Source organism: Perognathus longimembris, chromosome 15 (assembly GCF_023159225.1).
Source record: "Perognathus longimembris pacificus isolate PPM17 chromosome 15, ASM2315922v1, whole genome shotgun sequence".
In the NCBI taxonomy this organism is placed as follows: domain Eukaryota; kingdom Metazoa; phylum Chordata; class Mammalia; order Rodentia; family Heteromyidae; genus Perognathus; species Perognathus longimembris.
In genome coordinates this window covers 10,129,807-10,152,150 of record NC_063175.1, presented here as the reverse complement: position 1 = coordinate 10,152,150, position 22,344 = coordinate 10,129,807, and the positions used below count along the sequence as shown (strand labels likewise).

General features: G+C 46.8%; 1 protein-coding gene across 2 annotated transcripts in view; it reads left to right on the top strand.

The window, feature by feature from the left end:
- The window catches only part of Gnal (G protein subunit alpha L), a 127,363-nt gene that overhangs the window by 19,783 nt on the left and 85,236 nt on the right, over positions 1 to 22,344 (top strand). The window contains exons 1-4 of one of the 2 annotated variants that reach the window (XM_048363373.1): positions 14,575 to 14,716; positions 14,936 to 15,008; positions 15,930 to 15,984; positions 16,136 to 16,255. In XM_048363373.1, coding sequence (XP_048219330.1) covers positions 14,575 to 14,716; positions 14,936 to 15,008; positions 15,930 to 15,984; positions 16,136 to 16,255 — 390 coding nt within the window. Of the gene's footprint in view, positions 1 to 14,574; positions 14,717 to 14,935; positions 15,009 to 15,929; positions 15,985 to 16,135; positions 16,256 to 22,344 lie in introns of those variants that run through there. The other variant, XM_048363374.1, reaches the window with a different exon arrangement.

The window sequence follows — 22,344 nt, the reverse complement described above, 5'->3', positions numbered from 1 at the left end:
ATGCTGTGCAGACATGAACTTGGATTTCATTAGCCACATTCCTTATTGCATGGTGTCATATAACTTGCTAAAATACAACAACAGTTGCACTGAGGTAGACGAGTGTGAAGTTCAACACAGAATCAGTGTTCACACTGAGACTCCCCATTACACCTCTGGAAGTTGTGATTCTCACACTGGCTCTCAACAACACTATAGGAACATTATTAAGCTATAGCCAGGTACTGGTGGCTCATACCTCTAATCCTACCTACTCAGAAGACTGAAATTTGAGGATCCCAGTTCAAAACTAGCCCAGGCAAGAAAGTCCAAGAGACTCTTATCTCTAATTCACCAGCAAAAAGCCTCAGCCTTAAGCAAAAAAAGCTAAAGGACTCAGGCCTTCAGTTCAAGTCCCAGTACCAGTACACATACCCAAAACTGCAAGCTATGGCTAAGCACATGGCACAAGTGGAAAAGCACCTGCCTGGTAAGCACACAGCTCTGTATTCAATCCCAATACCACCAAGAAGCAATCATCAAATTCAGGCCATGCTGATGTCATCTCTTTTTCTGATTCAAATCAAGAGACTTTATTGGGTCTGATTCACTTGATAAGAAAATAGGTCTGGGAATATAATTGTTTGCAAAGTAAAGAATTCATAGTGTCTAGAACTATCTCTGAGTGTTGATGCTATTTTTTTAAATTAATATGTGTAATTTTTGTTTAAAAATAACAAAGAAAGGGAGGGTTAGATAGATAGGAGGTATAGCTGGACAAATATGGAATTATATGACCAAGAAGCTAAGCTCTTATCCGTGGGCAAAGAGAAGAATGGTATTTTTAATTTTTATGTATATACTTCTTTTTTTGTTTGTTTGTTGTTGTTTTTTATTAATTGAACATAAATTTTTTTACAAGGTGTTGTACAAAGAGGGTGCAGTTACATAGTAGGGCAGTGTGTACATTTCTTGTGATATCTTACAACCTGTTTTTCTATCCCTTGTCTAGGTCAGGTAGACATATATGCAATATACAATGTATCAAGAACATATACAGTATTCACAGACTTGGTCTCTACTGTCTCTCCGTCTCCCTTTGTTAACAGTCATATATCAGGGAGATCATGCCCCTTTGTTTTCTGTGTTCTAGGCTTGTCTCACTCAACATTATTTGTTCGAGTTCTGACCATTTCCCTGCGAATAACAATATTTCACCATTCCTAAACGCTATGTAGTATTCCATTGTGTATAAGTACCATATTTTTTGGATCCATTCGTCTGTGGAGGGGCATCTGGGTTGTTTCCATATTTTGGCTATTGTGAATTGTGCCGCGATAAACATGGAAGTACAAATGTCTTTTTGATATCTTGGGTTTTGCTGTTTAGGATAGATGCCTAGGAGTGGTATGGCTGGGTCATAGGGTAGGCCTATATTGAGCTTTTTGAGAAACCTCCATACTGTTCTCCCAAGTGGTTGTACTAATTTGCACTCCCACCAACAATGGAGAAGGGTTCCTCTTTCCCCACAGCCCCTCCAGCATTTGTTGTTTCCTGAGTTCAGAGTATAGGCCATTCTGACTGGGGTGAGGTGGTATCTCAGGGTTGTTTTTGTTTGCATTTCCTTTACTAGCAGGGATGTTGAGCATTTCCTCATGTGTTTCTTTGCCATTTTTATATCTTCTCTTGTGAAGTCTCTCTTTAGCTCTTTTGCCCATTTCCTAATAGGTTTATTGGGCTTGGAGGGGCTTAGTTTTTTGAGTTCTCTGTAGATGACCAATATCAGGCCTTTGTCTGTTGCTGTGCTGGTAAATATCCTTTCCCATATCGTTGGCTGTCTGTCTATTTTGGTGGCTATGACCTTAGCTGTGCAGAAACTTTTTAATTTGTAGTAGTCCCATTTGTCGAGTCTTTCCCCTATTTGTTGTGCCCCTGGGACTCTATTCAGGAAGTTCCTTCCTGTGCCTATAAGTTCTAGTGTCTTTCCTACTCTGTCCTTCAGTAGTTTCAAGGATTCAGGTCTGATGTTGAGGTCCTTGATCTATTTCGAGTTGATCTTGGTGCATGGTGATAGGCTTGGGTCTACTTTGAGTTTTCTGCATATGGCTGCCCAGTTCTCCCAGTACCAGTAGTTGAAGAGGCTATGTTTATTCCATTGTATGTCTTTAGCTCCTTTGTCGAATATCAGTTGGCTGTAAGAGTGCGGTTTTATTTCTGGGTCTTCAATTCTAATCCACTGGTCTTCCGATCTGTTTTTATACCAATACCATGCTGTTTTTGTTATGATGGCCTTGTAGTAGAGCTTGAAGTCTGGTATTGTGATACCTCCTGCACTGCTTTTTTTGCCTAGAATTGCTTTGGCTATTCTAGGTTTTTTGCTGTTCCATATGAATTTATGGATTGGTTTCTCTATTTCAGTGAAGAATGTGGCTGGGATTTTGATAGGTATTGCATTGAATTTGTATAACAATTTGGGCAATATGGCCATTTTCACTATATTGATTCTGCCTACCCATGAGCATGGGAGGTCTTTCCATCTCCTTGTGTCTTCTTTGATTTCCCTTATTAGATTTTTGTAGTTTTCATTGAATAGGTCCGTCACGTCTTTGGTTAAGTTGATCCCTAGGTACTTTATTCTTTTTTTGGCTACTGTAAATGGTATTGTTTCCATAATTTCTTTTTCTGTTTGTCTATTGCTGGTGTACAGAAAAGCTGCTGACTTTTGTGGCTTGATTTTGTATCCTGCTACTTTGCCAAATTGGTTTATTAGGTGTAGGAGTTTGGGTACTGAGTTTTTTGGGTCCTTCAGTTATAAGATCATGTCGTCTGCGAATAGAGATAACTTGATTTCTTCCTTGCCAATGTGGATCCCTTTGATGTCCTCCTCTTGCCTTATTGCTATGGCTAGGGATTCCAGCACTATGTTGAAAAGAAGTGGGGAGAGTGGGCATCCTTGTCTTGTTCCTGAGTTTAGGGGGAATGATTTAAGTTTCTCTCCATTTAATATGATATTAGCAGTTGGTCTGTTGTATATGGCTTTTATTGTTTTGAGGAATGTTCCATCTATTCCTGTTCTCTCCAAAGCTTTTAATAGGTATGGATGTTGTATTTTGTCAAAGGCTTTTTGGGCATCAACTGAGATAACAATGTAATTCTTAATTTTAGATCTGTTTATGTGGTGAATTACGTTAACTGATTTACGGATGTTGAACCATCTTTGTGACTGAGGGATGAAGCCTACTTGGTCATGATGTATGATTTTCTTGATCAGTTTCTGGATCCTGTTAGCTAATATTTTATTGAGGAGCTTTGTGTCTGTGTTCATTAGTGATATTGGTCTGTAGTTCTCTTTTTTTGTTGGATCTTTGCCTGGTTTGGGAATGAGTATGATATTAGCTTCATAGAATGAGTTTGGGATTTCTCCCTCTGTTTCTATTTCATGGAACAGTTTGAGGAGTATTGGTATTAGCTCCTCACTAAAGGTTTTGTAGAATTCGTTGGTGAATCCATCTGGGCCTGGGCTTTTCTTAGTAGGGAGGTTCTTGATTACCCCCTGTATCTCACCATAAGTTATTGGTTTATTTAGTTGATTTATTTCTTCTTGGTTCAGTTTGGGCAGTTTGTACTTCTCTAAGAATTGATCCATTTCTGTAGAATTATTGTTTTTTGCTGAGTAGAGGTTTTGGAAATAGCTCCTTATGATTGTTTGAATATCGTGTGTACTTGTTGTAATTTTTCCGGTAGAGTCCCTGATTTTACGTATATGAGTCTCTTCTCTTCTTTTTTTTGTAAGTCTTGCAAGGGGTCTGTCAATTTTGTTTATTTTCTCAAAGAACCAGCTTTTAGTCTTATTTATTTGTTGAATGGTCTTTCTTTTTTCAATCAGATTTATCTCTTCTTTAATCTTTGTGATCTCTCCCCTCCTAGTCATTTTAGATTCTGTCATTTCTTTTTTTTTTTTTTTTTTTTTTTTTTTTTTTTTTTTTTTGGCCAGTCCTGGGCCTTGGACTCAGGGCCTAAGCACTGTCCCTGGCTTCTTCCCGCTCAAGGCTAGCACTCTGCCACTTGAGCCACAGCGCCGCTTCTGGCCATTTTCTGTATATGTGGTGCTGGGGAATCGAACCTAGGGCCTCGTGTATCCGAGGCAGGCACTCTTGCCACTAGGCTATATCCCCAGCCCTAGATTCTGTCATTTCTTGTTTCTCCAGTTGTTTTAGTTTCATCGTGAGGGTATTCACCTGCTCTGCTTCCATTCTTTTAATGTGGGTGCTGAGTGCAATGATCTTGCCCCTCAGTACTGCCTTAGCTGTGTCCCATAGGTTTCTTTGTGATGTGTTTTCTTTGTCATTGTGGCTTATGAATTCGTTGATTTCATCTTTAATTTGGTCTGTGGCCCAAGTGTTGGATAGCAGCGTGGGGGTTAGCCTCCAAGAGTGTGTATAGCCTCTGTGGTATCCTTTGTTGTTGAGGGTTACCTTTAATCCACTGTGATCAGATATAATACATGGGATAACGTCAATACTTTTGTATTTGCTGAGGTTCTTTGTGTGGGCTATGACGTGGTCTATTTTGGAATATGATCCATGGACTGCTGAAAAGAAGGTGTATTGGGTCTCTGTAGGGTGGAAGGTTCTATATAGGTCTGTTAGATCCATTTGGGAAATGGTGTTATTTAGGTCCTCAGCTCCCTTACTAATCCTCTGGGTGTTGGATCTGTCTCTTGGAGAGAGAGGAGTATTAAAGTCACCCACTATGATTGTGTTTGCGTCTATCTTGTTCTGTAATTCTGTGAGAGTTTGCTTGACATATGTAGGGCCTCTTTTGTTCGGTGAGTATACATTTATCACCGTGGTTTCTTGATTCTGGATTTTTCCTTGTATTAATATGTAGTGTCCGTCTTTGTCTTTTTGAGTGGACTTTAGTGAGAAGTCCAGCTTGTCTGAGATCAGAATGGCTACACCTGCCGTTTTGGTGGGTGCATTTGCTTGGTAGATCTTGCTCCATCCTTTCATTTGAAGCCTGTTTTTGTCTCTTGCTGTAAGGTGGGTCTCTTGTAGACAGCAGATGCCAACTTTTCGTTTGCGAATCCATTCTGCCAGTCTGCTCCTCTTAATCGGAGAGTTTAAGCCATTTATATTTAAAGAGATCAAGGATAAGGGTGTTTTTTCTCCTTCCATTTTCTTGTTGGGCTGTTTTTTCCTCTTTTTTTTTCTTGTCTTTAGTGAGCTGGTCTTTCTGCTGGACTTTGGCTATTGAAGTTTCTTTCTGATTCTGTCTGTGTGTCTTTTATGATCTCTGTTGGGTGGGGTTCCCCTCTTAATATTCGCTGTAGGGCTGTTTTTTTATTCACATACTCCTTTAGTTCCTCTTTGGTGTGGAAAGATCTGGTTCTCCCTTCGAATGTGAACTCCAATTTCGCTGGATATTTGATCCGAGGTTGTAAATTGTTATTCTGAAGTACTTGGATGGTGTTCTTCCACTCACTTCGAGCTTGGTAAGTTTGTGTGGATAAGTCGGATGTTATTCGAATCCTCTTCCCATTGAAAAAAGTTTCCTTCTTCGCTTTGGCTGAATTCAGAATTTACTCTTTAATCTTGAGGTCTGTAGTCTTGAATATTATGTGCCTTGGGGTGCCTTTCCTGGGGTCTGGCCTGCCAGGTGTCCTATAGGCTTCGGTTACCTGGATGGGGTCCCCTGTGAGATTGGGGAAGTTTTCTGCAATAACTTTATTGAGAACATGATTAAGCCCTCTGTTCTGGTTTTCGGTTCCTTCTTCTATTCCAATTATGCGCAGATTATATCTCTTGTCTTTGTCCATTAGTTCCTGGATTAGTCTTCCCTGAAGCTTCACCTTTTCTTGGAGTGTGGTCATTTTCTGGTTGTTGTCAGCTGCTTCATCGTCCAGGTGAGAGATTCTGGATTCTATATGGTCCACTCTTTGTGTTATGGTTTCAATTGCGGAGTTTATGGATGTCAGAGAGCTATTTATGGTTGTCATATCAGCTCTGATCGTGGAAATTTCTTCCTTTAAAGAGTTGTATTTTAAATCTATTTTTTCATGCATTTCAATTTTCAGGATGTGGAGATTTTCTTTAAAGGTGGCTTGCATTGTATCCATTTTTGCTTCCGTTTCTTTAAAGGAGGCTTGCATTGTATCCATTTTTGCTTCCATTTCTTTCTTGGCTTCCTGGGTGTCCTTCCAGATTTCCACTCTAAACTCCTGGAATTGTTTTCTGATTTCATTTCTGACGCTTTCGATCATTCCTGTTAACATGGCCTCATTTGCTTTTTTAGTCTCCATCTCCTCTTCAGTCGTGCTGCTTTTTGGAGCTGGCAAGTTGGCTTGCCCTTTGATGAACTGAGTTATGTTTCTTTGTGATTTGCGCATCTGGAGGTCTGTGTAGATCTTCTCTCCCTTCTGTGTAGACGTGTCTATGGCAGCAGGTGCTGTCACTGTGGCCCCGCCCACCAGTGCAGGGTACGCCTACCAGAGCGGGCGCTGTCACCGGGGGCCCCGCCCTCCTGTGCGCTGTTGTCCACTACAACATGCACTTTAGCGGGATATGCCTCCCAGAGCGAGCCCCGGGTTGTTGGGTTGTGCTTGCGCCCTCCCGCGAGTTCGTTGGGGGGGGGGGGCGATATGTGTGGGGCCCAGTGGGATCGACTGTCGGGTGTGGCTTGGCACCCTCAGACCTCGCCTCTGCTGCGAGGGGGGGGGATGTGATCAGGCTCAGGTGACCCTGCTGGGCTGGTATTGCCCACCAGCGCCTGTGGTTTTAGTTGTAAGAGTCCGCAAGGTCCAGGCGCCTCGGGTGGGGCTTGCCCTGCCGGCCGTCCCCGGCCCCTGTAGGGAAGGGGGCGGGGCCGGTTCTGCCAGTTCAGGAACCTGTGGGGCCTTGAGGCTGCTCCGCCCTTCCCCTGCTAAACTGACTTCCCAGCGCCTGATGGGAGCTCCCTGCCTGATTTGGGGGGGTCTTTGTTCCCTCGGGGTGGGGAGAGGGAGGGAGGGAGATTTAGCTTCTTTGTCGGGCTTGGGTCTCTGATAGCTGGTCTCCCGTTGGGGGAAGGGATTATGGGGGACTCACTTTTGCTGCTTTGTGTGTGTGTCCCGCGCAGCCGTTGGCCCTTCAGGGGTTGGCGAAGTGTCGTGGTGGCTCCCCCGTTCCCTCTTTCTGCCGCACTGGGTTCCCTTGTCCGAACCCGGTGTGGACCCGAACTTCTCGTCGCTGCCGGTGTGTGTCTTAGTCCGCACCCTGCCTTGTGTCCGTGGGGTCTCCCGCTATATGGATTCTGCGCTCCTGGCAGCCTGTCTGCCGATCGCCGGGTTCCCCTTTCCCAGCCTGGCCCTGTTCGGGCCAGGGTCGGCTGTTGGGGGGAGGGTGCCCCGGAGATTCTCCAGCTCCGTGTAGGTTTTCAGTTCTTCTTTTTTGCTCCTTTTTGTTTTCCTGCGTTTCTCCACTGCTTCTGGCTGCTGGTTTTGCTGGGTTCTTGATGGGGTGTTGGGTGTTGGAGTTCCCAGCTCGCTATTCAGTTGGAGCGAGTCGGGGTGCCTCCCTATTCTGTCAGCGCCATCTTTCTCTCTTGATGCTATTTTTGGTCATAAAATATTTCTTAACATATAAGTTCTGGTTCTTTATGGCTGATTTCTTTGCCAAAGTGTTTACACTTTACTTCATTTGATCTTTGTTAATTAGCAAAGAAAGAACTGCCTTTAAAGTTGATCAGACATGGGCTGGGAATATGGCCTAGTGGCAAGAGTGCTTGCCTCATATACATGAGGCCCTGGGTTCGATTCCTCAGCACCACATATACAGAAAATGGCCAGAAGTGGCGCTGGGGCTCAAGTGGCAGAGTGCTAGCCTTGAGCAAAAACGAAGCCAGGGACAGTGCTCAGGCCCTGAGTTCACGGCCTAGGATTGGCCAAAAAAAAAAAAGTTGATCAGACAATTTTTAAGACTTCACATTGGAATTCAAATGTCTTGGTTAAACAACATATGTTTTTGAGTATCTGTTGGAGTCCAAACTCCCGCGAGGCTATTTGAAGTAAAAGAACAAAATGAAGTCGATAGGCTGATGATTTTACCTGTTCCCATGTTGCTTGCTCCTACCTCATTCAATCCCTTTACCTGGTTTCTGGTCTGTTAAATGTATTTTATTTTTGTAAAATACTGCATTCATTTCTGTAAAACACAACTGTGATGCACACAGTTTCTTGTAGAATCTGCCCACCTCTGGATGCACCTCTGCGGGGCACCCTGCCTCCTAGCCTGTCAGCCAGCTTTCTGTTCGTGTAACAAACACCTGTAACAAACCCACTGTAAAGAGAAAAGGGTTCTTTTGGCTCACAGTTCTGGAGGTGTCAGCTCACCCCATTGGAGTCAGTGTGTGGCAAAAACTATGTCCTTCACAGCCCAAAGTTGAGAGAGAAGGAAAGGAAATGACAGGACACACCCAATAACCTGAAGCTTTCTCATCATGCTCTACCTCTCAGAGGGTCTGCCACCTCCCAACATGCCCTGCGCTGGGGACTCGGGAACTAGAAAGCATCAACAGTCTTATTCTGCTTCCAGAGTCCCCCTGAAAGATTTACGTCCTGCTTCATTTCAGTGCTTGGATTTGGGGACATGCAGAAGTGTCAGAGGCATTTAATTTCCTTTTCCTAATGGTGTGTGGCTATTTCGTATGAAGCTGTCTGTTACTAGCTCTTGTGGAATGGCACCTCTGAAAGCTAGGGAAGACTACTTTGGTTGTAGGAGCAGCCTTGTTTCACTAAATTCTAAAATATTTGATCTCACAGTATGTACAGAAAAGGAAACGAAGCTATTTCCCCGATTTTCTATTTTTAAAAGTACCATAATATTTTTCAAGTATAACTAGGTTATAGAGTGATCTTTACTGCTAAAAATGACTAATGATCACAAGTTATTTCCACCAAGACACTAACAAAGGAAAAAAGTATAAAACAACAGCCAGTCGTCCAAAATGTCCAGAAGAGCCCCCAACGAGGTCTGGACGTGCTGGTCACTGGTGTCCCTGGCACTAGCCAAAGCTTTCACTGCACTGAGGTAGATCCTCCAAGGGCTAGTCAGTTCCTCTTTTTTAATTTTCCATGTACCAAAAGTCTTAATACAGCTTTCGTGGGGTTTTAGTGGGTTTGGGGTATTGAGGATTGCATTCTGGGCTTAGCCCTGGCTAGACCAACATTTTACCACGTGAGCCATGCTCTCTTCTACTTTAGTCATTTTTTCAGGTGGGTCTGTGGTTTTAGCTGTGGAGCTCAGTCCTCCTGCCTACGGCCTCCCACATAGCTGGGATTCCAGCCCTACACCACCACACTGTCCCGAGTGTTGATGTTCTTAATGTGAAGTATCCATTGTATTGTGTGACAGGCTACCTTAATCATTTTTCAAATCTACTCACCAACTCCTGGATCTAGGGCTGGCATTAGTTGAAACCGTTGCCTGAATTGTTTTCATCCAGCTGTTAAATCTCTGTGACAAGCTTTCTTATAATGGGGAAGCCCCCATTTCCTTCTTCCTTTCTCCTATGGACAGGTTTCAACTAGCCAGAGAACAAGTCTCTGTTTTTCCAGCATTTGCCACCTTGAGTCAAAGAACCCAAAACAAACTTGTGAGTCATTTTTCAGAATTCATAAGATTATGAGACTCAAATAATTAAACCTCCAAATGTAGCATGATCTCAGCACCCTTAAATGTATTTGGCCTCAGCAGTAAGGAAATAAGCTCTCGTCTTGCTTCATTCTTATCTCCATCTCAATTTCTGCCTCCCCCGTTGTTCTGGCCGTGTCTGGAGCCTTCCCTTGGCTGCTTTAGTGACACCAGCCATTCCCTGATCCTATGGCCTGCGCCCTCTGCTGAGAGTCTCACCCAGCAGCTTTGCCGCCTTGCCAGGAGTGCTGGTTGCCTGGGGAGCGCCATGCTGCTGCTACAGTTGCCTAGCAACAGATGCTTGCACTACCCTGGCACCTCTGGCTTTCTGCCCTACCCAACCGCTCTGCTCACAGCTCCAGATGAGCCTGCTAGTAGTCTGGATTCTGCTTGAGTGGCTCAAGCACAAAGATAAGTTTCTCAAACTAGAGTAGCAAAAGACCAGATTCCTGGCATTAAAATGTTAAAGTTGAAGGACTTAAGGATGTAGGCCAGTAGTAGAGTGCTTGCCTAGCTGGCAACAAAGACGTAGGCCTCATCCCCAGTGCTGAGGGAAACTTACAACAATGGCTTGCGTTCCTACCTATGGCCTAGTGGCAAGAGTGCTTGCCTCGTATACATGAGGCCCTGGGTTCGATTCCTCAGCACCACATATACAGAAAACGGCCAGAAGTGGCGCTGTGGCTCAAGTTGGCAGAGTGCTAGCCTTGAGCAAAAAGAAGCCAGGGACAGTGCTTAGGCCCTGAGTTCACGGCCTACGACTGGCCAAAAAAATAAAAAAAAATAAAAACTAGGGCTGTGTGTGTGCGTGCGGGGGAGGGGGGCTCGTGCACGTGTGCATGGATTGAGCTCAGGGCCTTGAACTCTTGCTCTGTTTTTTCACTCAAAGCTGGAGCTCTTCCACTGGCACTACACCTCCACTCACATCTTCTTGCTGCTTAATTGGAGATAAGTGTCTGGTAGACTTTCTTCCCTAGGCTGGCTTCAAACTTCAACCCTCACGTCCCAACAACGAGAATTACAGGTGTGAGCGATCAGCACCCGACTGGCTTTGGAGTGGGGGGGGGGGCGGGGGTGCACACCTGCCAGTCCTGGGGCTTGAGCTCAAGGCCAGGGTGCTGCCCTTGAGCTTTATCATTCAAGGCTAGCACTCTACCACTTGAGCCACAGCTCTATTTCTGTCTTTTTTTTTGCTAGTTAACTGAAAAAAAAAAAAAAAAAAAAAGAATTCCATGGTCTTTCTTTCCCAGGCTGGCTTTGAACTGTGACCCTCAGATCTCAACCTCCAGAGTAGCTAGGATTACAGGCATGAAACACCAGCACCCAGCTGGCTTTGAATTTTTATGAGAAAGATTTCATATACAAGGCTCTATACATATACACACAAGATGACCAAAGCATTTTATGCTGAGGGGAGGAGTCTACAGGTGTAACTCCTCTGAAGAATGGATGCACTGTTTACAGTGAATACAAGGAAGTGGAAACAAGTTTGGGGGGAAAGGGACAAAGTGGGGAGAATGGAGGGTGGTCAGGTGAGCAAATGCAGTCATTATATTCAATGTACAGTGTGTAAAACTAGAACTACATAGCAAGGGTAGGGACTTGAGGAGAGAAATGGGGAGAGAATGATGGGAGGGGTGACATTTATCAAGAAGCATTGTACTCATAGCCTGACTTATGGAATTGTAACCTCGTCACACAACTACTTAATGCTACTACTACTACCAATAATACTAATGATAATAAGTTCCTCTAAAAAGAAATATTTCATCCTTGAATAAGATAGACACTTTCGTGTTCTAGTCTGTTGTGCCTTTTAGACCGGACTATGGAGTCACATGCTATAAGCAGTTCCGGGCAGATGCTGTGGGTGCCCGCGCCCGCCCAACGACTCCTCTCACCCTTCAAGTGATGGCAGCCAGAGCTCTCATCTGCTAGCATCCTTGCAAACACTGAGCAGTTTCCCAAGGACAGAATTTAGTCCACTGTCAGCCATCATTGAAAAATCAGAAGCTATTTTGCCATTTTTATTATTGGCGTGCTAACTTTTCAAGTACATTATGGGATGCTTCTCATCACCGCTCTAGCTAATCTTCTTTAATGCCAAATACAAGCTATTTATAGCCTTGGTTTCTAAATCTGAGTAAGTCTATAGTTTCAGCGTAGGAATGTAGCAGGCTACCTTAACTGTGTGGCTACTGGGTTCTAACCTAGATCTCCCTTTGTAAGTATACATGGGAAGTTTTTGTTCTCTTTTAGTGATTTATGGAAAATCACAACTCCTACTAACTTATCACGGTGCACTTTGCTTTGTACTTTTTTTTTTTCTCATTTCTGTCCCAGCAGCCCTAGTGTGGCAACCGTGCTCAGGACTCTTCTTCCATAAAACTAGAACTTTCCACCTGGTTCAGGATGGTCTCCTTATGCCCAGAAGAGTTTGGGGTGTTTTGTTTTGTTTTTAAGAGTACTCTTGCTAGGCACTGGTGATTCATGCTGGTAATCCCAGCTACTCAGTAGGCTGAAATCTGAGGATCCAGATTTGAAGCCAGCCAGGACAGAAAAGTCTGTGAGGCTCTTATCTGCAATTCACGAGTAAAAGCCAGAACTGGGGGTGTGGTTCAAGTGACAGCACCAGCCTTGAGCATAAAAGGCCAAATGAGAGCATTAGGCCTTGTATACTGGTGCATGCATGCACACACTCACAAGCATGCACACACACACGCACAATACTCTTATTTTCAACATGGTTCTATACTGGAGAAACATTTTATTAAGATTTGAATAGGAATTTCCTTTCCTGAAAATCCACACTTGGGCGGGGAATCATCCCTGCCTTCCCTGATTTTGATCATCTGTTCAACAAATATGCAAAGGGCATGTGTGGCGCAGACACTAAAGTACGTTGGGGAGCAGCGGGTACAGAGACTCACATCCCCGTCCTCAACACTCTCCCCATGTCCTGAAGCTCTGATGAGCTACAAGCAAACTACGTGCAGCGTGCTAGGTGAAGCACAAGAGGGACTCGGGTTCCAAGACAGCATCGGAACCTTCTAAGCATATGAGGTGGGCAGCCATGCCCAGCTAGAGGCAAGGAGAACAACTAGAAATCGGCCAAGAGAAGAGGCCACAGGTCTTCCCAACGAGAAGCACCAGTACATCTGAGCTAGCCTGCTCGTGGAAGGGGGCAGAGGGAGCTGAGAATGAATCTGGAACAACCACGCTTGGGGGCTGGAGATGGTGGGGGACAGTGGCCCTGTTGTGGTTCGCGTTGTCATTCAGCAGCACGGGGCAAGGTGCTCTGGAGTAATTGGGGTGAGAAGCGGTGGAACACTCTGGATTCTCCTGAACCCCAGCTTCGAATTTGTGATCCGAGATGATGATGGTACCAGACCATGAAAAGGACAGCATGTGTGTGTGTTTAGGAAACAGATCCAACAGGATGCAACAGGACGCAGTCTGGGATGCCTCCACTGGCTCTGGTTTGGAAACTCATGGGTCCTTACTCCAGAGAGAGACTCAAGAGGGAAGAGGCGCAAGTGTGGGTTGGCATGGGGCACGAGCTCAGCTGTCAGCACCTGGCAATCCTGGAGGCATCATGGACGCGTTGGGGACTGGGTGGCCCGGGAGGGCGAGCAGCGCTGGAGGGGCGACGTGGACGTCTTCAGAACGGTGCAGAGCGTGCAAGATGCGTTCAGCCCATTGGGAACAAAGGTCAGGCTGGGTCCGAAGCCAGGTGCACTGGCGAGGGGAAAACCCCAAAGGGTCACGCGGAAAGCCAAAGGCCAGGAGCCGCAGGAAGAACCCGAACTGGCTCCACAGAGAACAGAAAGCCCCCAAGCCCTCCAAAGAAACCCAGACCCGCAGGGCCATTGCTGTCAGCCGGTGCCAGCCTCCTGCCCTGCCACGAGGCTAAAGTGGGAGCCACAGCGTCTTCTGGAAAAAGTAGTAGCGCTGTTCCCTAGCACTGCACACGAGAGAGGCGGGGGCTGGAAGTGAAGACAGGAGCCGTGGGTGCGCTGGAATCGTCTAGAAACCGGAGGAACAAAGGCGGCGTGCCGGGTGAGCCCCTCGACGAGGCTCCTCCCGGTAGGATAGGCCTGCTCCCGCGCGAGTCCCCGCCGCCCGCCCCGCGGGGAGGGAGCGGGGAGGCGTCGGAGAGGGCGCGGAGGTAGGGAGGGAGGGAGGGAGGGAGCGCGCGCTCAGACGCACGGCGGGCGCGGGGCGCGAGAGACCCACGCGGCCCGGCTCGGCGGCGGCGGCGGCGCGGGCAGCGGAGCGCGGGCCAGAGAGTAAGTGCCCCGGGGCCTCCCCCACCCCCCCCCGTCCCACACCTCGGCCCCCGGACCCCACCCCAGGCCTCGTCGCGGAGCCAGGGCCCCCTTCCCGGGACCCCACCGCGCCCGGGCGGAGCTGGGTGCCGGCCGATCTAGCAGGTGGCCGTGGCCGCCCCGAGGGGGACCCGGTCTCACGCCTAGCTGCCCCTCGCGGCCGCCGTGGCCATCCTCCCCCCCTCCCGCCCCCCGTCCCCCGTCCCCCGGCCAGCCCTGGGGATCGCTGCGGGGCGTTCCCGGGGAGTCGCCGGGCGCGGGCGTGGAGACGCGGGGCGGGCGAGCCGAGGGCGGGCGCCGCGCACCCCGCCGCCGAGCCCGGCGCCCTCGGCCCCGGTCCCCGGGAGTTGCGCTGCGTCTACCCGGCCGCTTCAGAACATTCTTTTCCTTTTCCTTCGCGGTGGGCCGAGGGCGGGAGGAGGCGGGCCAGCGGGGGATCGGGGCCGGGGATCCGGGATCCGGGATCGGCAGACACCGAGCGGGCAGCCCGTCTCTTTCAGCCGCGGGGAGGGAGAGCCGCGGCGCGGGGCCGGCCGTCTGGGCGCCCGTCCCCCTGGGCGCGCCTTCTCCCGGCCCGGAGCCGCTCGGAGCCGGCAGGCATGGGGTGCTTGGGCAACAGCAAGACCGCGGAGGACCAGGGCGTGGACGAGAAGGAGCGCCGCGAGGCCAACAAGAAGATCGAGAAGCAGCTGCAGAAAGAGCGCCTGGCTTACAAAGCGACCCACCGCCTGCTGCTGCTGGGTAAGGCGGCGGGGCGCGCGGCCGCCCCGGCCCCGGGCGGCTCCGGTGCCCGCCCGCCCGCCCAGCGCGCGCCCCGGGCCGGGCCGGCGCGAGGAACCGGCGGCACGGGGACCCGGGGACCCGGGGCCGGTCCGCGAGCGAGCGGGAGCCGCTCCCGCGTGCGCCCGCCCGGGGAGGCGCGAGGACTCGGGGGTCAACCTCCTCTCCGTCTGTCCGCAGGGGCCGGCGAGTCGGGCAAAAGCACCATCGTCAAACAGATGCGGATCCTGCACGTCAACGGGTTCAACCCCGAGTGAGTAAGCGGGCCCCGGCCCCGGCCCCCCCCCCCCGGCCCCCCAACCACGACCCTCCGCGCGCCTTCCTCCCCGCCCGCGCCCGCGGGCAAACTTGCGCCCGTCCCCTCCAGACTCCCCCGGAGGAGGAACTAGAAACTCACCACCGTCGAATTTGACCCATTTGGTTAGGCAAACCCTTCTTTGGCCAAAATATAACTTGCTTAGAAATTAGTCCATCAGGTACCCCAGGCTCGCCCCGCGCAGCCCTGTCCTGGGGCTCCCAGGCGCTGTGTGAAATGGCGCAGCGCCGGCTTCGAATCTCCAGATGACCCGCGGCTCCCAACAGTGTAAATGCCAGGCGAATCCCCGCGTTTAGTTCCCCTTATAGTGACGAGGAAAATCGCTGTTATTCTCTGGTTATCCTTCTTATCATTTAGTTATCCTTAATGACGAGGATGACGAGGAAAAAGCCTACAGGCGTTCAGTACAGACGTGAGGCTTTAAAATACATATATTTATTCAGTCTTCAGTTGGTCAAACCCACCAATAATGGAACCACCCAATATAGAGGGCTGTCCCTTGCTATGTTTCCCTTTAGTGTCGCTTAAAGTTGTGATTATCAATATGTCAATAGTGAGCATAACTGTTGGGTTGTGTTTATAGGAAAAGCTCATAATAATGTTGCGATTTTTATGAGTTGAAGCGTTGTTGAAAGCTATAGGTTGTAAAATGTTGGATGTTCATTTAGAGCACAAATTAGAAGATAGGGGTATTTTATTTCCCAAGTAAAATCTTTGCAGGTGTTGTCTTGGGAGTCGATACTGACTTATAGGTCAAACCAGACTACCTGCTGTTGCACTGGAAATCTGAACTCTTACTCAGTTGATTCCAATATGCGAAGAGTGAATTAAATTACTAACAATTCTCTTTCAACACAGGGAGAAGAAACAGAAAATTCTAGACATCAGGAAAAATGTCAAAGATGCTATTGTGGTAAGGACCTTTTTTTTCCCTTAATGTTTGTTTACCAGAAAGATTACTCCGTGCTCAGAAACTGTGTAGGCAGAAATGACATATTTCAGAGTATCCTAATGGGGCCTAGATGTGCCATTTCTCCATGTATTTTTTCTTTCTCTTGTTTTAGACAATTGTCTCAGCAATGAGTACTATCATACCTCCAGTCCCGCTGGCCAACCCTGAAAACCAATTTCGATCAGATTATATCAAGAGCATTGCCCCAATCACTGACTTTGAATATTCCCAGGTAAGTCAGTTCTCGCTGGAATTTCTTAAACAGGAAAAAATGGAACCACTTTATCTGAGGTGGCTTAAAATTGAGAATCAGCATCGATACTAGTTTGTTATAAACTTTCTTCATAATCTAGCCCTATGTAAAATGTTTCCTCTATGCAAAAATATGTACTTATGAAATTTCCTTTCATTACATGTTCTCATATAGTTTTACATTTATCTGGTAAAAAAAAATATGTGCTTGTGAGACATATGAAAGACCCTCATAGGATTGTAAGAAATGTTTTTTTATGAATGTATGAGCAGCTAGTGATCAGCGTACAGCTTTTCTTGTATATTTCTTTTTTAATGAACAATTAAGGATTATCCCAGACAACAAAACTTTATGGTTCATAATTGCCTTTACGAGAATAACAGAAAGAAAACAATGTGGCTTCTTCATAGGCTTTGAATCTGTCAGATGGCTTAAGCGACTGCTAGGTATAGAACCCAGGCTACCCTGTCCAATGTGTTTGTATACTATAGAAGTGCAGCTCAGCTCGTACTTGCCCCATTTTTACACAGCATGCAAAAGAACAATGTGTCACTATTGGCTCTCTCTCTGCATTTACATTTCCTAGAAATAATTGTTTTGTCATTTACTGAAGCAGGTTCTAAGGGAAACTGTTAAGTTCCTCAGAAAATCATTTTTGTTATAGCTGCACCCAAAAAGCAAAATTTTGTATGTGATGTGTGTGCGTATGTGTGTGTGTGCGTGCACACATGAGTGCACGCATAAATGCTATCCATGAATTCAGTGCTTGTGCTGCCTGGCAGGGGAGCTTGGAGACATTTTCTTTCTCAGAACTCTGTTCCCAGGGAACTCACGCAGGAGCCAAGGTGTGGTCGGAGTCCCCGCTCTGCTCCACCTTCCTGAAGGTCAAGGCACCTGCGGTTTAGTGTTCCTGGGGCTCTGTATCAGACTGCAGGCTATGAGTTACTTCTTGCTCACACCTGTCATTCTAGGTAGCAAGAAGCTGAGAGCTGAGGATCTCAGTTCAAAGACAGCCCGGATAGGAAAGCCCATAAACTCTTATCTCCAATTAACCACCAAAAGGCAGAAGTGGAGTTGTGGCTCAGGTTGTAGAGCACCAACCTTGAAGGGACAGCGTTCGGGCCATGAGTTCAAGCCTTAGGACCGGTACCCACACACAAAAAAAGCTTTTATATGCATTTTTTTACTGTGACATTTGCGTATATGCAACACAGCCAATGCCATCTTGAAGTTCTCTGCAAAGGAGTTAGAGGTGGCACATTGACTGAAAGAAAGGACTGAAAGAAAGGCACAAGAACACCGCGGTTCTTGATGGCAGGAGAAAAGGGGTCAGAGATGGAGTGGCAGGTAAAATGTAGCCCGGGTCATGCTTCAGCCCCGCCGAGAAGCCGCCTAGCACACCCAGGGCTGGGGGCTGCTCTCCCTGTTGTCCGTGGCTGAGGATTGTGGGAAAACCCACGAGAACTTCACAGGCTTGTCTGAATGCAGGACAGCACTCCCCTTCCTCCTAAGATGAGGGAACCCCTGTCTCCTGTCATGCTTGCTGAAGCCACCCCAACATGCTGTTTGCCAAGGAAAACGTTATTCTTAGCATCGGATGAGACTGAAGATGAGCAGATGAGCTCACTTGCCTCTGCTGTGACAGATGACAAGGCGCCTGTTCAGTCCAGTATTTTGAAACTTGCATGTGTTATCTAAGGAATTCACTTAATTTGTGAAAGTGCTTGTGTGTGTGTGTGTGTGTGTGTGCGCGCACACATACCTACATGCACGTGCCCTGGAACTCTGGAATTAGGCGCTGTTCATAGCTTTTTTGCTCAAGGCTAGCACTCTATTACTTGAAGCTCAAGGGGCTTTTTTTTTTTTGGTAGTCTGGGAGATGAAAGTCTCACAGACTTTCCTTCCCAGGCTGGCTTTGAACCTCCATCCTCAGATGTGTTAGCCTCCCGAGTATCTAGGCTTATAGCGGCCAGCCACCCGCTCCCAGAAAATCATATATTCTGAATAAAAACTATAAATCTTAATGAGCCATTTCCTTTTAATGCACGTGCCAAGGTTACTTTAAATGGTTGTCATGAATCATAATCATCTATCAAATGCAAGTTAATTATAATAATTAATTATTATCAAATGCAAATGGTAATTATAAGGCATTAAGTCCTAACATTCTCTTACCTTAAATGTCTGTTCTCATGTCAAATGAGGCTATTTCATTTATAACAAACCTAGACTTACACAAATAAGGAGCGTAATATTAAGTATATCACATTTCTTCTGAAAAGGCTATTTTTTTATTTTAATAGGCAAAAGTTTTCAGAGCCATTCTATTTCATGAAGTTTGGAAATGATGTCGTTTTACCAGTACTGACATTTGAACTCAAGGAAGAAAGAAGGCCTGTCTTTCTTGCTTGGCTGTTACTCAAGGAAGGAAGAAGGCCTGTCTTTCTTGCTTGGCTGTTTTCCTTGTGGCTGTTGCTCTATCACTTAAGCCACAACTTCAGCCCTGCTTCCTTGCTGGCGAGAGATGCAGTCTCTAGGACTTTTCTACCCATTGGCTTCAAACTACAATCATTTAGGTCTCAGCCTCCTGAGTGGCTACGATTAAAGGTGTGAGCCACCAGCACCCAGCCCAGATTCTGTCGTTCTTGGAAGCAGGTTTTTGTGATCCTTGTTAAGAATGATATCAAGACAAAAATCTGACTTACATACTAATAACATCTAGTGCATTTGGAGACTAGACTAATAATGTCTAGTACATTTATTTAAAGGAATATAATTTTTTACCAATATAAAATAGCACTAAGGTAAGAAGTGGCTTAATAGTAAGTCTGACATTACTAAAGTACATTACTAAAGTACTAAATCTTTGACAAAGTTTATCACTATCACAACCCGGTGAAGAGGATTTTTATTTTCATCTAGGAAAATACTTGTTTATTTGTTTGTTTTGTTCTTTTTGTTATAAACTTCTGGGGACAGAGCCCAGGACCTTACCCGTATGAGGTCAAGCACACTACCCCTAAGCTGCAGCCCTAGCCCCAGTAAAATAACTTCTGAATGAAATATATTCTACCATTCAAAATTAATTTTAAGGGCTTGGGGTATAGCTCTGTGGTAGAGCTTGTGCTCAGCCTGGACTAGCCCCAGATTTGACTCTCCATGCCAAAATAATCAATAATAACCTTTTCTGAGTCATTCAAATTAAGAAGGAAAATGGAGAATGACTTCTCTGGAAATGTCTCTGGAAATTTCCTCGGCTGAGTGCTACTGGCTCACACCTGTAATCCTAACTACTCAGGATACTGAGATCTGAGGATCAAGATCCAAAGCTAGCCTAGGAACAAAAGGCCCAGAGACTCTTATCTCCAATTAACCAGAAAAAAAGCTGAAAGTAAAGCTGTGTCTCAAGTGATGGAACACCAGCCTTGAGCAAAAATGCTAAGGGAAATCACCCTAGCCCTTAGTTGAAGCCCAAACCAAGTACCATGCTTGGGTCAATTGTGGATGGTCTACTTCTCTTGTATTGCTCTCTGTATTACATTTCATTTGAATCCTCCGACATTAAGTTCTAACCGTAAGAAGGCAAATTCAGCCGGATCCTGAGAACAGAAGTCCTCTACGGGGAGAATAAAGGAAGAGGCAGACTCTAGACCTGTGGGCCCGGGGTGGGAGGTGTATGATGTGGGAGGTGTATGATGTGGGAGGCTTTGGAGGGGCCGAGCTCTAGAGATGCGTGACAAGGCTCTGTTTCATCAGTTTTCACAGGCTTTGGGTGACAGCAGATTGTGTGAAGCAAAGGTGGAAGTTGGGCAGTCATTAATCCAGATGCAAGACACTAGAGCTATTTAGTGTGGGATGGCAACTACAGGGCCAGAGAAAAATGGCCTGAGGTGGGATTTATTTTGGAATTGGAGCCATTCAGAGGGGGTACATACTTGGGTGTGGATATTGAGAGGAAGGCAGAAATCAAGAATACCTGGGAGCTTTGGTTTGAGTTGATGAAGAAAGGTTGAGAAGAGGAAGGTAGAGGAGTTTCGTTTGTCTGGTGAATAGGAGACCATAGTTTAGATATCCAGATGTTGATGGGGCATCAACAGCTGGATTTGGGGGGTTGGAACACAGAGGAGCACTGTCAGCACAAAGACTATTATGGGGGTGCAAGTGAAGGGGATTCTATAGCCAAGGATGAGGGAGCCAGGCTGGTAGAATGGTGCTGAGGTACTCAAGAAGAGCCATTCAACATTGAAAAGGACATCGGCCATGGGTAGTGCTGAGGGTAGAGTCAAGATGGACATCCAGTAACTTTTCTTGGACGGCCTGAAGTTCCTCGAAGACCTTACGTGGAATCTTGCAGTGTCTCTTATGGAAAAGACATAACGGGAGCAAGTGAGGCAGCCAAACAAGATGGTGCTTTTTATGATCTTCAAGGTAGAGAAGAAGGGCAGGGGAAGCCTGGAGACCATGACTTTGAAGATGAGGAGAGCCACCTGAGTGACAGGTAGCTGATAGTACAAGAGCCAGAGCCAGTGCCTGATTGGACTAATGGGATCCAGAACATGAGGGCCCACCTCCACTGCTAAGGAGGAGGGAGAAGGAGGGCAGAGGTCAGGTGCAGACAAAGCTAAGTCTCCAGGTTTGTGGTAGAAAAGTGAGGGAGGAGGGTCTGCTTGCAAAGCCTTTTAAAACTGACTGTAACCGTGGCTCATGCCTGCAATCCTAGCCACTCAAGAAGCTAAGATATGAGGATCATGGTTCAAAGCCAGGCTGGGCAGAAAAGTCTTTGAGACTCTTATCTCCAATTAACTAGCAAAAAGCTGGAAGTGGAGGTATTACTGAACTGGTATAGTGCCAACCTTGAATGAAAAAGCTAAGGGACAGTGCCTGGGCCCTCAGTTCATGCCCCAGGACCTACACACACACACACACACACACACACACACACACACACACGATTGTTAAAGCAAAATGAGAATGATTGTGCGGTTTGGGATTTCCACAAATGGATCCTTTTACTTACAGGATTGCCTGTGGTTAGGATGAGCAGGAATAAGCACAGAGCCAGCTGAGCAGGAACTCATCGCATACCTGCTGCTCAGAAACGGCATTTGGGACAGATACAGGTGGCTCACACCTGCATTCCTAGCTGCTCAAGAGGCTGAGATCTGAGGATCACAATTTGAGACCAGCCCACACACACACACACACACACACACACACACACACACACACACACACACGTAGAACTGTGGCCCAACTGGAAGAATGATAGCCTTGAGCAAAAAGCTCAGGGACAGCACCTAGGCCCTGAGTTTAAGCCTCAGGAACGGCACAAAAGGGGGGGGGGGGAGGCAGTTTTGAAACACAGCTAGCGTAGCATGTAAAATTTCAAGCTAAATAAATGCCAAAGTGCTTTGCAAAGTGCAAATCATAGCAGAAAGGAAAAGTGCTATTTTTAGCTACAAATAATCAACAGCCTGGCATTTATTTTACTGGATTTTTGTTGTTGGCTGGGGTTTGTTTCTTGTTTGTATATTTGGGTTTTGTTTTGTGTGTGTTTGGTAGTGCTGGGGTGTGAACTCAGGGCCTCCTGCTTGCTAGGCAAGTGCTCTACCATGTGCGACGCATCGCCAGCCCTTTTTGCTTTGTTGCTTTTCACAATGCTAGCACTTTTTTCTTAGACTGACATCCTTGAACCTCTTCCTCCCTGGTAGCAGGGATTCACAGATATGTACAACCGTGCCTGACTTATTTGTTGAGATACGATCTTACTTTTGGGCCTCAAACCTCAATACTCCTGATCCCTGTCTCCTGGGTAGCTGGGTTATAGGTGTGATCCCAGGCTCCTGGGTAGTGGGGTTGTAGGCGTGATTCCTGCCTCCTGGGTAGCTGGGTTGTAGGTGTAATCCACTGCACCCAGCTCTATAATTTTTCTCTCACAAATATATCCAAGTTTCAGAAAGTCTGGGTTTGGGGCCTGATTTTTTCAGGAAACCCTTCACTAGTTGGCACCATTTTGTGGAGCATTTAGCACACGAATACGGGAGGAGATGCAGAATGGAGCACAGTAT